At 36.2% G+C, this 14,762-nt stretch overlaps 1 protein-coding gene across 2 annotated transcripts in view; it reads right to left on the bottom strand.

Annotated features, from left to right (window-relative positions):
• Positions 1-1,520: 1,520 nt before the first annotated feature.
• Positions 1,521-14,762, bottom strand: part of PDCD6IP (programmed cell death 6 interacting protein) — a 30,360-nt gene continuing 17,118 nt past the window's right edge. For both annotated transcript variants that reach the window (XM_054273856.1, XM_054273855.1), the window contains exons 8-18: positions 13,767-13,989; positions 12,920-13,043; positions 12,120-12,297; positions 11,613-11,724; positions 10,353-10,522; positions 9,362-9,610; positions 7,929-8,063; positions 6,968-7,062; positions 5,524-5,656; positions 4,954-5,159; positions 1,521-4,111 (exon numbers count right to left, since the gene is read on the bottom strand). In XM_054273856.1, coding sequence (XP_054129831.1) covers positions 3,946-4,111; positions 4,954-5,159; positions 5,524-5,656; positions 6,968-7,062; positions 7,929-8,063; positions 9,362-9,610; positions 10,353-10,522; positions 11,613-11,724; positions 12,120-12,297; positions 12,920-13,043; positions 13,767-13,989 — 1,791 coding nt within the window. In that variant the 3' untranslated portion in view covers positions 1,521-3,945. The remainder of the gene's footprint in view (positions 4,112-4,953; positions 5,160-5,523; positions 5,657-6,967; positions 7,063-7,928; positions 8,064-9,361; positions 9,611-10,352; positions 10,523-11,612; positions 11,725-12,119; positions 12,298-12,919; positions 13,044-13,766; positions 13,990-14,762) is intronic.

The following is a 14,762-nucleotide window of genomic DNA, read 5'->3' on the forward strand; positions in this document are numbered from 1 at the left end:
CAGAGTTCCAAATTTAAGTCCAAATCAGCAAAATCTCGACTTGAGTATAAAGTTTTTGACTGTCAGAACACAAAAGCATAAGGGAAAGTACTTAGAGCAGTGCAATTAAAAAAAATAGTTCCTTTTTTTTTTTTAATCTAGCAGTACTTAGCTATCATGATGAAGAAATCACTTTTTTTTTTCTTTAAAAAGAAACACTGACCATTTCAAATATACTTTTCAAACGTCATGGTAAACCTAAAGTCAGCACATTGGGTAATGTTAGTCAAAAGCAGCAAGAATCTCAAATCTTTCCCCATAAACAATACAAAAAAGCAATTTTGAGTTTTGCTGTGCTGTAATAGCTCATCTTTTCAGGCACTGAAACTTGCCAAATACTTTCTTTTAAACTATACACAGTGAACTCCTGAAAATTCAGGTAGTTTCTCTAAATAGTATACAACTAAAACTCAAACCGCAATTGCTCATTTTAGTCTATTTTAATGTTCTGCCAGGATAAATGCAAGCCAGAAAACAGCTTCTGAGATGCAAGTCATTTCAAAACTGAACACATTTTAGCAACAAGCAAGCTCATCTCTCCGGTAATGCAGAGGGGGAAAAAAGTGTTTTCCAAAGGATTTTCTTGTTATTTTCAACTACCTGCCAATGGGTGAGGTTGTTACAGTATGTCAAGGTTCAAATATTGCCTCAAGGTACTTGGAAATAGCAAAGGACTTCACTCAGTCTAATTCAAAATAAATCTCACAAATCAGCTCTAAAAGCACTCAAAACAATGGGATGACGGTAAAAGAAGTTCCATTAGCTGGCAGTGTGACATCAGTGGTGAGGAAAGAAGACACTTTTTCCATATGGGCTGAAACCATGTTAATAAAGATTGCAGAAAGACCTGCTAGCCTTGCAACAGTTTGGCATTTCACTGATGATCTGCTATTAGCTTGCTTCCTAAAACTTGCTTTTCTTACTAATTGCAATGAAAGTTTTTATGCAAGATGAAATAAATGCTTGACTTCAAAGTCGCTGAAAGGGCAAGGTTGCAAACTTTTTCCCTCCACACAGCAATTGAAACAAGCATGGCATTTCAAAGCCTTTAAAACAAAAAAAAAATTTAAAAATAGACTTCTTGGATTGCCCATGGGGACTGTTTATTTGTTGTTATTAGCTGCCCTTACAACCCCTTTTCTTGCAACCCATGCTTTAATGCTCATGATGCTGGGGGTCTCATGTAACCCAGCCTGAACACAAGTTCACAAAAACAAATTAGGAATACAAGTTTCTGAAGGCACAGAACCATTAAATCAATCCTAATAATTTCCTCCTCATATAAACACAGGGAAATACACTCCATCAGCTTTGGAAATAACACAACTACCAGGATTTGAACGTGGCTGTTATTACCAAGCAGCTGTAGCTGATACGCCTTCATCACAGCACAAATGTTCTTGGAAGCCCATAACTTGTTTCCATCCTTTCCAAAACAACACTTGTCTGAACCCAAAGGAGTTGAGAAAAACACCATGAAATCAGGTTTTCTAACTGATTTTTTTAATAAACTATAGAAGAACAAGGTAACATTTCAACCAAAGTCATGACAACTGCATGCTTAAAAGCAGATACATAACATGTCTGGATATTTCTGTTCTCTTTAGGAAAAAAATAAAAGAGAAAAGTGAACACAATGCATAGATTTCTACACATATTCAAATAATAGACTAAAGCAAGCAGAAACACAACTGGAAAAAAAATGTTTTGACAGTAATTCCAGATTTATGAAATTTTGAAAAGGAAATTTCAGTTCTAAGAATCTTTATGCTGGAACAAATGACTTTTTTTATACAGCATGAAAATAAATTTTGTCAATTGAGGCACTAGAAACAAACTTACACAGTAGCTCAAATGCATCTAATTTGTGAACTGAAAAACCTACAGCCCATGGTATACTAAAAATTAAGAATTTAAAAGATTGCATTAGACTTGCACTTGCACATTGACACAGTGAAATTAGTGGAAAACTACTGGTTTTCCTGTTAGAATAAAATCAGGTTCTGATTGCTGTTTCCAAACAGTTATCTTCCTAGCTTTTTCTCATTGTCCTCGCTTGCCTCATGTCTTCTCATCAGGGAAAAAAAAACAACAAAAAAACTGAGAGGTTTCTGTGCCACCCCATTCAGCAATGTTTCTGAAGAAATGCAAAGCACCTGTCTTTGTGCAGTGGTTTCACCTACGGTGCTGGATTCTCTTACTCCATCATGTTCCCCACATCACTGAGCTTCTACAGATTAACCAATTTGTTTAGAATTAGGTACTCAATAAGTTCTATAAGGGGTGCTCATTTCTACCTTTTGATCCACATTTTCTACGGGGGTTAGCGAGTTTTAAAGACAAGGAGTCTTCACACAGTAATCGGGATGATCACACAGCAAGAGGAACTTGAGACAGAAAGAAAGGAGCTCATATGAATACAAATGCTGCTTTCTTTATGAGGAAGAATATTCATGATCCAGTGAGGTTTCCACCCAGATGCTACAATAACTGGCACCTCTAAACACCCTACACTAAAATATACCTCGATATCTTAATCAGGCACTTTAATAGAAAAACAAAGGAGTAACTTTTTGTAACACAGGTACTGTTATAGTTATTCTGTAAGGCCAGAACATCTTCTATCAAGCATTCAGAAAATTAACTGTCCCACAGAACCAACTCTTATCAAGGGCTAAATGAAAGGAGAGTCCCTCATTAGACAAGCCTGTTAGAAAAAGAAAAGGCTGAAAAATGGTTAGCAAATATTTGGTAGAAGCCATTAACCCCAAACTTAGATTCTTCACTATCTTATGTAAAATGCAGTGCAAGGTTACTTATCCCTTGAGATGATGGATCCAAAAGTAAACATTCAGTATGCTTTAATTCACAAGATTTGCTTTTCCCCCCACCCCCCAAAAAAAAGTTTTCCACTGATAACAAGCTCCCTGAGGGAATACATCTATTTTTTCAAGGGAAAAAAAGCAATTATTTAAAAAGCAAACTGCAAAGCTCCAGCAATCAATAGTTGCCCTATTTTGAGCCATGACACATTTTCCACCACCATTTCTTTGGAAAACACAAGTTAGAACAACGACTCACTGGTCCTGTAAGAGGACCCTGACTTCCATTCTTTTATACAGTATCCTGCAGATGACAGTAACCATTCTTACAAAATGGTAATAAATGTATTTCAGTCCAGTACATTTCAAAGTTATAGGAAAACTCTTACCTGTAAGACTTCATCTACCAACACTTAAAGGGTTAATTATAGATTCTGTCACAAAAATACAGAATCATGGAAAAGAGGTGAAAATTCACTTGTAAGGCTAAACCCTTGAGAACTTCTTTGTTATGAAAGTCAAGGGACAAATGAAACAATCTACAAACACACATAACACATTTTTATGGTAATGAGAATGCCAAGTGTTTAAACCGTTCTTAAGTAATTTATTTCTTTTTACTGATGATTTACAAGGCCTTGATTATTAGACAAAATAGCATATTTTAACTAAACTAAAAAAAAATACAAACCAATAGAGTATAGAAGGAAATGCTATATGGTTCTGTAGAATATATCACACCCAGTGCACACACTGCTTTGTTTTTTCTCATCTGAACCTATTTGTTACTTAGAGGACTTTTGCAAACAAATATTTTGGTCTAACCAAAATGTACTGTACTGCTTCAGACCACTGAATTAGGCTCGAATTTTGTCATTAGTCTATGGTCTAAACCACTGCAGCAGACCTTTCAAAGAGTTTAGTGTCATAAAAACTGATCTAGACATTTTGGAGCAGTTAACAAGAGACAGGAGTTATAGCTGCATACAGTTCAGTATGGTACACTAACGGAAGCTAGAAGTTTTAGTACACTTATTGCCAATTTCTCCCAAATTTTAACAAGCAGAGCTTCTTTGCAGAGACATTATTGCTGATAATAAGGCTGTTGAGGAAAAGGGTATCCAGGTTGTTGAGGTGGTGGATATGGTGGCTGTCCAGGAGTCTGATACACAGGTGAGGGCGCATATGGCAGATTATACTGCCCATACATGTATGGATTATAGCCCATTGGCATTGGCATCTGGCAATACCTGTGTGGGGGGAAAAAAACAGCATACCTGAGTTGAAAAACACTAATGATGGTAATTTGCAAAAACAACTCATTAATAGATACAAACACACATGCAGTCTCCACAAATGCTTTCCTCTCATTTTGCTTTGAGTGCAGCAGGGAATGTGGTAACTTTCAAGGAGTGAACATGAAACTATTACAGTGTGTGGAACAGAAATCAGACAGAAGGCGGAGTACAGGCAACTTGCTGGAACTAGAACTGATCTAAATTAATTCTCAAATGTTTAATAACATTGTGCACATTTCAACATTTGCTGAGCCTGCTACCAAAGGAGAGCATAGCTGCCTTCAATTCCTTGTGATGACACCAGGAAGATGGAAAAAAAGCATCAGAAGAAAGCACTACTCAACTGGAATTTTCTCTGTATTTTTCAGTATCTTAGTATCATGCTAAAGACTTGGAAAATAAGATATGCCAACAGTTTTGAGATAACCACCACTAAATGATTATGCAAGTGTTGGCAATAATCAACAAACCACGATTAAGGAAATGTAGCCCTATTTTCCTTCTTTAAAGAAGATGAACTGTAAACACTTAAAATGTATGCTCCCACAAAAGGTAGAAGCAAATGATTCCTACAAGAGTTACATGATTAAAACTAACAAAAAACCAAACAAACCCAACCCAAACAAAACAAAACCCAACCAACCAAAAACTAACAAACAAAATAACTCCTTCCCTCAAACAGCAAACAAACCTTCAACTTTAACAATAACTAATGTTAAAATGTTACACACAAGAAAAAGTGCTTTTAAGTAACAGGATAACAAAAAATCAGTTTAAGTGTTCCTGCAACTTACCCTGGGTAACCGGGATAAGTTGGGTAAGGTGGTCCCTGTGCCTGTGAAGGTGCAGTGCTTGCTGCAGGTGCACTGGCTCCTGGAGTAGGAGCTGGAGCAGCAGCAGGAGCTGCAGCTGTTCCAGAGGGTGCTAATGCAGAGGGGGAACTGCTTGCTGCAGAAATCACAGGTGGTGGTGGCCGCGCTGGTGGCTGTGGTTTAGTCCCCTAACAAGAGAAAGTTAATTAAGCTGGAGCTCATTTATCGAAGTCTTGGAATCAAAGGCTGTGGTTATATGATTAATCCGTTTTTATTTTTATTTTAAACAGGCATTCTATATTTCATCTCTACAGATAATGCAAAGCATCTAAATGGCAGTAAGCTTTTCATTTCAAATCTAGAAGTGATGAATATGAATAGTACATAAGACACCTCTCTTCAAAGCCTTAAGATTTTGCCCTCTATCACTTCCACACATTTCCAACCACACCAGTACACTAAGGAGCGATACACACAAATTACAGATCAGTTTAGAGTTCTCAAGAACAGACCCAGTATTTTCAACCCCCTAATTGTGCAGCATGTATTTACCACCATGGTTCTTGGGGCTGGAGTGGGAGCGGGCGATGCTGCCGGCTTACTTCCTGCTGCTGGCGTGGTCTGATACGTAGGCAGCGGGATGGAGGGAGCGCTGGGCTCCCTAGCAATGCTTTGCTGCAAATCTCTATTAAAAACAAAAGAGCAAACAGGCAGCTTAGTTTAAGAATGGTTTGTTATACACTGCAGCCAGTTAAGCTAAAAAGATGCAGTAGAGTAAGTCTAATATTTGAAGCATGATCACTGAGCTAGCTCAAACTAAATGTGAAGTCCAAATCACTTCCACGGAAACCATCGTCTAACCAACTCTCTGATTAACTGTTACATTTATTTTCTAATAATGTCTTTATGTTCTAACTCAGTACTGGGTATAGCTCACAACACATCCAAAACAGTAAAAGAGCACAGCACGACTCAGCAGAATGTTCTATCAACACTAACCCTACAGCCTTAACAGTGAACATAAACACAGCAGAGATGTGAGATACTCAGGCCTCTGCCTTAGTTAGGCAGCCTAACAGCTTCCAAACTACATGAATGTAGGAAGCCAAATAAAGGCAGAAGGGGTTGTAATTTAGACTTTGTTTACAAGCACAGAGCCCAAATGAAAAATAACAATTCTACAAAGGATCAAGTTTGGAAAGGTAAAAATTGAGGGTTGAGCAACCCATTTTTAAGATGGCAAGTACACAGAACAACTGCATTTTCACCAACCAAAATTTTAGTAACAAGCTCTCTTATAAAGGCTACATGCTTTGCTAAAGAACACTAATTAAATGGCAAACCTTTTCAGTTATGCTTTCTTCTTAAGAGAAGAGCCTAAAAATCACATCTGAAACATACTACACTAGGTCTGATCTCATATAGGGGACAATGACATCAAACACTCTTCCTCACATGAAGGACAAAATGTGTTTCTCTCCCCAGCAGTGTAGGCAACCCACATATCTAAGCAATGATAAAGTATGGGACTAGAGCAGACCTGAAAAGCAGAAGTAGAATACCAATACTTTTCCCCCCCTCACATTGAAGACATGGAAGCAAATCTCATGATGAAGCATCTAATTTCTCAAACTAAACTGACAGCACAAGTAGGGTGTGGAAATCAGAAGTTGCTCAAAGGAAAGAATAAAATAAAATAACTAACAAATGCATGCCAAAAAGAATAGAGAGTGAAATCATAACATGAAACAGATTTGTGTTGAACTGCACATAGGAACAATAGAGCAGACTTCAAAGTAGATTTTTTCCATTTATTTCTCCTATCACTTTCCTAGGAGAAATGAGAGTAGGACTAGGATTAAAGTAAAGAAGTGATAGGAAGAATAGGTGTGCTAAGCCTTTCTCATTTCATCATAATAAACATATCCCCAGAGACAAATTTGTGATAAATACTTTAATATTTCTGCAATACTTAAACAAAACGTTGAAATCTTACTTGAGCAGTTCATCTCTTTCAGTCTTGCGAGCAAAGATAATGTCACTGCACTTGTTCTGGAATTTCAGCAGGATTTCTGTCAGCTCATTGTAAAACTAGTAAAGAAAAATAAAAACACAATATGCTCAATCAATACTTTCAGACTCCATGCTGGCATACTTCTACATACCGATCCAGCTATTGGTGTTGTACTATTGCAGTGCCCAGAACCTGTCATTCCAGTACGGTTTGCTATTACATTCTATTTAATTTTCAGAACCAAAATTTGTCAGCTGCTGCTGCCCATCACTGTAATAATATAGAATTTTGTGTGTGTGTAAATATAAAAATAGTTTGGGATAACTTAAAAAACATACTAAAACTAAAGCAAAACTAGATCACTTCTGGTGATGAACTATTTATTTTTGTAAAGGATAATGGTTCATTTTCAATTTTATTGCTCTCAGTTCCATGCATTTCATTTGTATAGATATCTCAAAGACTGGGTTCTTTCTGTCTAATGAGCTATCAATAAACCAGCAAAAAATACTTAGTACAGAAGCCATAAGACAGACACCCAGATCAAAAAAAGCAAGCTAAATACAGCTCTCATTATTTCTCATGTATGCAGTAACAACATTTAAAACACCAATTTTATAAGGTGATTAAATACCATGGGAAACAGATGAAAGAATTTCTCAGATAAAATAGCTCATCTGGGTGCTTCAGCATCATTTACTCAGCTGTAATTAACAACTTATCCTATTGCTCAGAAAAGCTTACTTTCCAGATAGGAACAAAGAAGCATTTCACAGCTCTTGAAACAATCAAAATTCAAGCAACTCACTGTCCTTGCTTCAGTAGTAAAATCCTCAAAAATGTACTTGTCAGCTACCATGTCTGCAAAGTTTGTTATGATTTTTGAATCACATCTCATTGTATACATAAAAAAGTCCTTTCGATTCCTTAAGCATTACCATACCTTTGTGCCTTCTTTTAAATTTGCTACAAGTTCCACAAAGTTGTCATTTGCTACAGCTAAGTTCTTCAAGACTTCTTCTCTTAAATTAGATTCATTGTTTGATTGCTTCATCTTTGAAAAATCCTGATGCGCATTCTTAAAAGAAGAGAATAAACAGCATAAATAATGCAAGCTAGTTCCATGTAAGGTTCCATGTATGTTTTGTTTTCTTTTTCCTCTTGGTCATTGCTTCTGTTTTCCCCAATACCTGCTTCTCCTCATCTCCCATCCCCACTGGACTTCCATACTTGCTACCTGCCAAGTGCAGTGACCATTATAATGTATATTTCACAACTGTACATATGTTAACTCACTGGCAGTAGGTAGCACCACTTCATTACCTGCTCTGTTGTGAGCTGCCTTTAATAATTCTCAAGCTCATCCTGCAGACTGTCTTTCCAAGGCTACACTAATTAGGCTCTCTCCTGTACCAACTTCCCTTGATATTCATAAAATCATACTGGAAGTCAGTATTTTTAAGAAGCATTACTTCACATTAGGTTGACATTGGCAAACCATTAAAAGGACAGGGAAGAGGAAAACTTACAGAAGGATCACCTATTTACATCTCATTTCTTTCAGGAAAATAAACAAGCAAACTTTAAAAGGCTGTTTCAACTGCCAGAAGCCAACTAACTTGAACTCCAGGACATTCAAACATTAAAGTAATACCCACCAGGATTTTTTAACTATGTTGTGATAAAAAAAATCCAAATATAAAATCCTTGCTAAATATGGTGTATATGGTCATTTTAAAAAAATTTTTTCTCCTATTGGAAAAAGTGTCCATCACTACTCAAGCTGTCATTATCTTCTCTCCAAGCACTAAGACCTCCTCTTTTGCCAGATGTTTCAGGTACCCATCTCTGATAAATTAAGACTGAATTTATAAATAAACTTTGAGAAATGCTATCAAGTTTTACTTCAAAGAGCTCTGCACATACTGGAAGTCAAGCATATACTGTAAAGAGCAATGAGGAATAAACCAAGCTCTACTTCAGAGATCCAAAATGTCTTCTAATAGACATTAAGGACACATCTCCTGTTATCCCAGGAAGAATTAAAATTGAGTGAGGGGAAAAAAGAAAAACCAAAAAAACATTTTAACACACCACTTAAGCTTCCTTCAAGGACAAAACCATCTGCAGAATTGTGCTAAGAAAAGGTCCACCAGAATTTACACTGGAGCTGTAGGGAGACCCTGCTAAACATTCCCATTTCTTTCTAGTGAACACAAAGACATCTCTGTAGTTTTCAATGATCGAGGCATAAAAGAGTATCAACTGACATACAGAATAAAAAGTAAAACAGACTAGAAAGCAAAATGAGACTAGACAGGTAGAAGCATCATTGCTCTTAGTTTAGGAGAAAGCAAAACATGCAAAGTGTTGTACCTGAATGTTTTTGAGCAGTTCTTCCTGCTTTTTTAGGGATTCCTGCACTTTCTGTGTGTAACTTCCATAAATTCTGTCCAACTCAGTCACAGAGATAGCCTCCTCATTTATAGCACCATCCTGTGCAAGTGCAGTCAGGAATTTGCTTGTCATGTCGAAATTTACAGATTTCAGGTCATTTTCCAGTTGTTCTCTCTCCTTCTTAACTTCATCCAGACTGGCCAGCAAAGTTCTTAGGACATTAACAACCTAGACAATATAAATGTCCTAAGTTAGCAAGTTTAGAGCAACTATTGAGGAATATATATATATATATATACATGAGCAACTATAACCTACTAATAACGTGTTTCCATCTTGCACTCCTCACTGATGCTGGCAGCATTTCTGCATGACCATTTGCTTATGAATGTCTTTAGAGGTGAGAAACCATAACAAAATATGACCAAACAAAAGATCTTCAAGCATTTCTCAATCTATATTCTCTTCTACAGGCTTGCTTTTGCTGAATTACAGCAAAATGTTTGGGTTTTTTTAAGTTGATCAGATACCTTCCAATAGGATATTCTAAGACAGCAGCAAAAAACAGACATAAAATCATTACTATGAGAAAAATAGTAATATTGCTGTAGATGAGCCATTAACTTCTTGGAAAGCAATTGGTGTAACTGCCTACTATTTAAAATAAACTTTAAAATACTGAGCCACGTCTTATGTTGTCCCTGAGCACTACATCCCACTTCTCTACACAACAAAAATATTCATTACTCCTTTTATAATAGTCAATCAGTCTTGCTGTCCACGGTGATTGACTTTGCTCACATTAAATGTACCAAATTATGCTCAAGAAGATTTCAAACATGAAGACAAGTGTTAGTTACCTCACATATCAACTGAGACAGAAACAAATTAGATTACCAATTCAAGCAAGTTTACTTTGTTAGACAAATAGCATTTCTATTCAAAATAGAGACAGATTTCACTGCTTTACCTCATTTCCCTGTAGTGTTTTGGCTGGGTTGGCAGAAGGTATGGCAGCATTGAGCTCTGCCTCTGGCTTACACAGAAGTGCAATCGTGTCCCGGTGGGTCTGATAGCGCTCCTTCACCTGCCCATCTGCTTGCACAGCTTTATTCAAAATATTATGGTAATTGGCTCCCTCTGGGGGCAGGAGGAAAAAAAGAGTTTATATCATTTCAAAATTTTTTCCATCCAATCTTGCACCTGAGCAGTTTTTGTGCTTTTCAGCAAGCCATCATACATTTTTATAAACCTGCACAATATGTAAGACTTTTATATAAAACTTAAGCTTCCAAATTATGTTTTAAGAAATGCATAAACTAGGCACCTATAACAATTCTCCCATGAAGCATACAAAAGTACATGAATAAACACTGCTTTGAGCTACTCTACCGATTTAAACCTCTGTAACTTTGCAAGACCAAGTCAGTGGTATCAGTCCCTTGTTAACTTCAAAAGACAACACATATTAGGTACACAGAAAGCATCATATAGTGGTGTTTTTAAGTAGTTTGACCTAACTGCTGGGGAAAAAATAAAAAAAACCCACCAAATTAAAGAGACAACACATGGATGGAAAAAAAAATATGTTGACAAAGTAAAATACATTGACGTATTGAAGAGGCAATTGAAACTAGATCCTTAGGAAGGCAGACATTTTTCATTTCACTTGCTTTCTGGAACTTTAGCATGCAATGTATGAAGCAAAGTGACTCAGAGTCCCCAGAAGTGCAAAGGAGAGCTGCTTTATTGCAAAAACTAAGCCTTTTTAAGCAGTTAGCCAGTTATCAGTTTACATACTTTTAAGGCACAACAAGCCCAAGTCAATCAAGCCCCATACACCATGATGTGGACATGTGGCAATCATGCAGCACATCTCTCATGTCTCTCCACCCCTATTCCAGCTGAGTCACTCTCCCAGAGTTCCCCTCTACTTAGTCTAAGTAGCCTGAGCCATGATTTACAAGGGCAACAAGACCCTTATTTCATAAGACTTTACCTATATGCAACATGCACATACACACCAGAAGTGCAAAAGCAGCAGCAAATTCCCTGCTGTCACATCCTCTTTCAGCTCCAAGTAACACCGCAGATTGCAATCAGAATATTTTGGCATAACCTGCCTCAAACTGGTATTTGTGTACTTACAGATAATATCAGAGCACTGAAAACTACTTTAATTTACACTCTGGACATCTTTAGAACCCAAAGCATGAAACACAGACTTTACCTGCCCTCAGAGGCTTATAGAGTTCATTGGATGGTGTTCTCTGCCAGCGTTCTTTGAATTTTGCTCGCAGGTCATTGTCTGTAGCTTCTTCTTCATCTAATAATCTCAGAGACTGCAAGAGTAAAATGTTACATGCATTATGAGCTGTTTTAAACATAAAATAGCTTCAAAATATGTAGCTAGTGTAGAAAACAAAAACTGCCTATACATTCTTTTAAAATATAATTTGACAAGTAAAAAACAGGCACGAAAGAGACAAATCACTCAAATTTCTTTAGAATGTTCTTTAGAACTCCACCAACTTTTTTCAAAAGAAAATATTTGTGAGGAAACATCCACATGTGACAGCACAGTTTTTGTATGGGGTAAACACTTAAATAGCATACTTTGAAAGTGTTATTAAAGTTACAAGCATTTGAATAATTATGCACTTTTTCTACTGTCATTTAAAGCATTCAGTGGAGAGATATTTTAAGAATGCTTTAGTGTAGTGGGTTTTGGGCTTACTTCATCTAGAATTTCTTTGTTCCTTTGCAGCAGCTCGGGCAGATCTTTGATCAGCTGATCAACAGTCTGAATTCCCCCCTGCTCAATCACAGACTTAGACTTGTTCAAAATAGACTGAGGAACAGTATCACCAGACACGTCTTCAATAGCAGCAGGAAGATTGAGGGAAGCCAACACACTGAAAAAGTAAATGTATTAAATAAACAACTTTTTATCTGAAAATAACACTGCTATCTAAACAAACAAACAATCACACAATCAATTACAATGGAAATGGAGTGCAATGTATGCCTGGGCTGAAATTTCAAACATACATCTCACTAAAAATACATTTCAAAGCTCTTAAAAAGCTAAAGAAATCCTAGCCTTTTAGCACTTACAAAACATGGCAAACATTTTAGGTAATGACTAGTAGACAAAAGAAACAACTGCTTTAAGTTACATTGATATCTCTCAGATTGGTACAACTTTTTTATAATTATTTATTTTAAAGAACTTTTTTTTTAATGGCCATTGGAATATGAAAATCTTTCTGGATTAATGGTACTGGTTCTGACCAAGTGTTGGACTCCTAAAAAATAGGGGAAGATGGCAGAAAAATAAATACTACTTGTTTTTAATAAGTTTTCAGATTTAACACCAAGAGAAAAATAGTTCTAAATCCCTCTCTTATGGTTTAAATTTGCCAGCCTAGCATACAGTAATGAAAAAACACTGCTATAATCTGGATATCTGCAGACTGCAAGGCACCCTGGGCTCACAAGCCTCACTTGAGAAACTTAACAAGAAGCCATATTTACCCATTTGCCAGATTTGTGGCTTCTCTCATCTGGGCTATTGACCTGTTTACCAGGTCTGCCTTCCTCTGGTTATAAACACTCACAGACTGTTGCACTTGCAATGGAACCATCTTCTCAAACAGGTCTGCAATTAGAGTAGTATAAATTACACAAGCAGCATTATGAAACTAAAAGCACAAACACCTTCACAGCTTTTTTGTACATATTGTACTACAGAGACTGACCTAAACAGTTTAAGATACTTTCCACCTATTCCCCAAGATGTCTTAAAAACAAAAATCTATTTTTAAAGGCCTTTAGATTTAAGTTTTTAAGGCTGAATTGAGTTCGAGATAATTTAAACACAATATATTTACACCAATTGTAGGGTTACAAATTAGATTTGCCTGAAGGCTTCATTTCTAATTTTGTTTCATTAAAGGAAAAACATGAGAAAGTTAAGAGAAATTTTTCACAACTCATCTGTAGAACTGAAATTTTTCAACTTTATAGGAGACCAGCAACAAGGTTAGTTAACTTGGTACTGTCCCCTACAGAACTTTTCCTTCTAAAATTAAAAAGATTGGTTTAATATAGAAAATACAATTGCTGAGAAAATCTTATAAAGATCTTTAAGAGGATTGTACATTTCAGGCAAGAATTTTCAACCTGTGCTTTATTACACTTATCATCAAGAAAAACAACAACAACAGACTGGAGAAGAAAACCAGCAGTTTCAAAAACACAGCTGTACCCTTAACAGAATGCAAAAAGTAAATGTTTATTTTTGCATGGTACAAATGAACTTTGTTGATCATGTGTTTCACAAGGTAACAATTACCCTGTGCACTCCGCACACTTTGCTTACCAGTGAATTTCTGACTGAGTGGAACAACAACTGGAGTAGACTTCACGAGACTGGCTTTTCCAATGGGCTCCAAATCTTTCAGGTCAGGAACCCGGTCATGGTAAATGAAGTCATTGTCTTTCTTGGCAGCTGCGAGTGCACGGTTGATTTTGTCAACCAGATCTTTAACGTTTATGTATTCATCGTAGCGAGATGCCACTGTTTTCACCAAATCTGCTGCATGCTAAAAAAAAAATTAAATACAGTTCAAAAAATCAATTTTCTTTCCCCCTTTCATATTAAGAAAACAGATGAGCGTACAAAAAAGAAGTTTCAAGCTCCATCCTGCAAGAAGTTGACAAATGCATAACAGCAACTTTCAAGATGTCAAAATGATCACCTTATGTATGTCTGTCAAATTTCTTGCATATCAGAAGATACACAGTGCACATGGATCTTCACTATTAGCATTTCACATATTTATTAGCATTTCACATATTTATTTTCCAAAAATAAATTTCCAGGGACTTGAAGGAAGTAGTTCATTTTAGCATTTTTTTTCTCTACTGTATTTAAAACAGGAGATGACCTTATTTATTACAACATCTGAGTCCCTCTAGAAAAAATGTAAAGGGGAAAAAACTATAAAGACTAAAAAGAGAACTGTCTGTACAATTTTTTAAAATTACTCGGATTTAAAGCAGGATATCAGCAAAAGAACTAGGTATAGATCAGGAAGAATTTTAACCTTTGGGGGATTTTTAATAACATTACATAGGAAAATTTATCAACAAATCTGTCATATTAGCTGTACTTAGATATAAAGCTTATGCAAACACTAAGATAAAGTTTTAACACGTCAAGCAGAATCAAATTGCCCAAAAATCACTAAAACCCATCTTCACAAAAGTTAGAGAGGTGACTTTTATCTTTGCAGCTGATAATAATTCAATTCATGTGATAAGCATGCTCAACAATTTCTGAATAAATTTCATTCTTAGTTATTTGGATTTCAGA

This window comes from Melozone crissalis, unplaced genomic scaffold (genome assembly GCF_028551555.1).
Source record: "Melozone crissalis strain CALT ecotype California unplaced genomic scaffold, PUWL_Pcris_2 ptg000016l_1, whole genome shotgun sequence".
Lineage (NCBI taxonomy): Eukaryota > Metazoa > Chordata > Aves > Passeriformes > Passerellidae > Melozone > Melozone crissalis.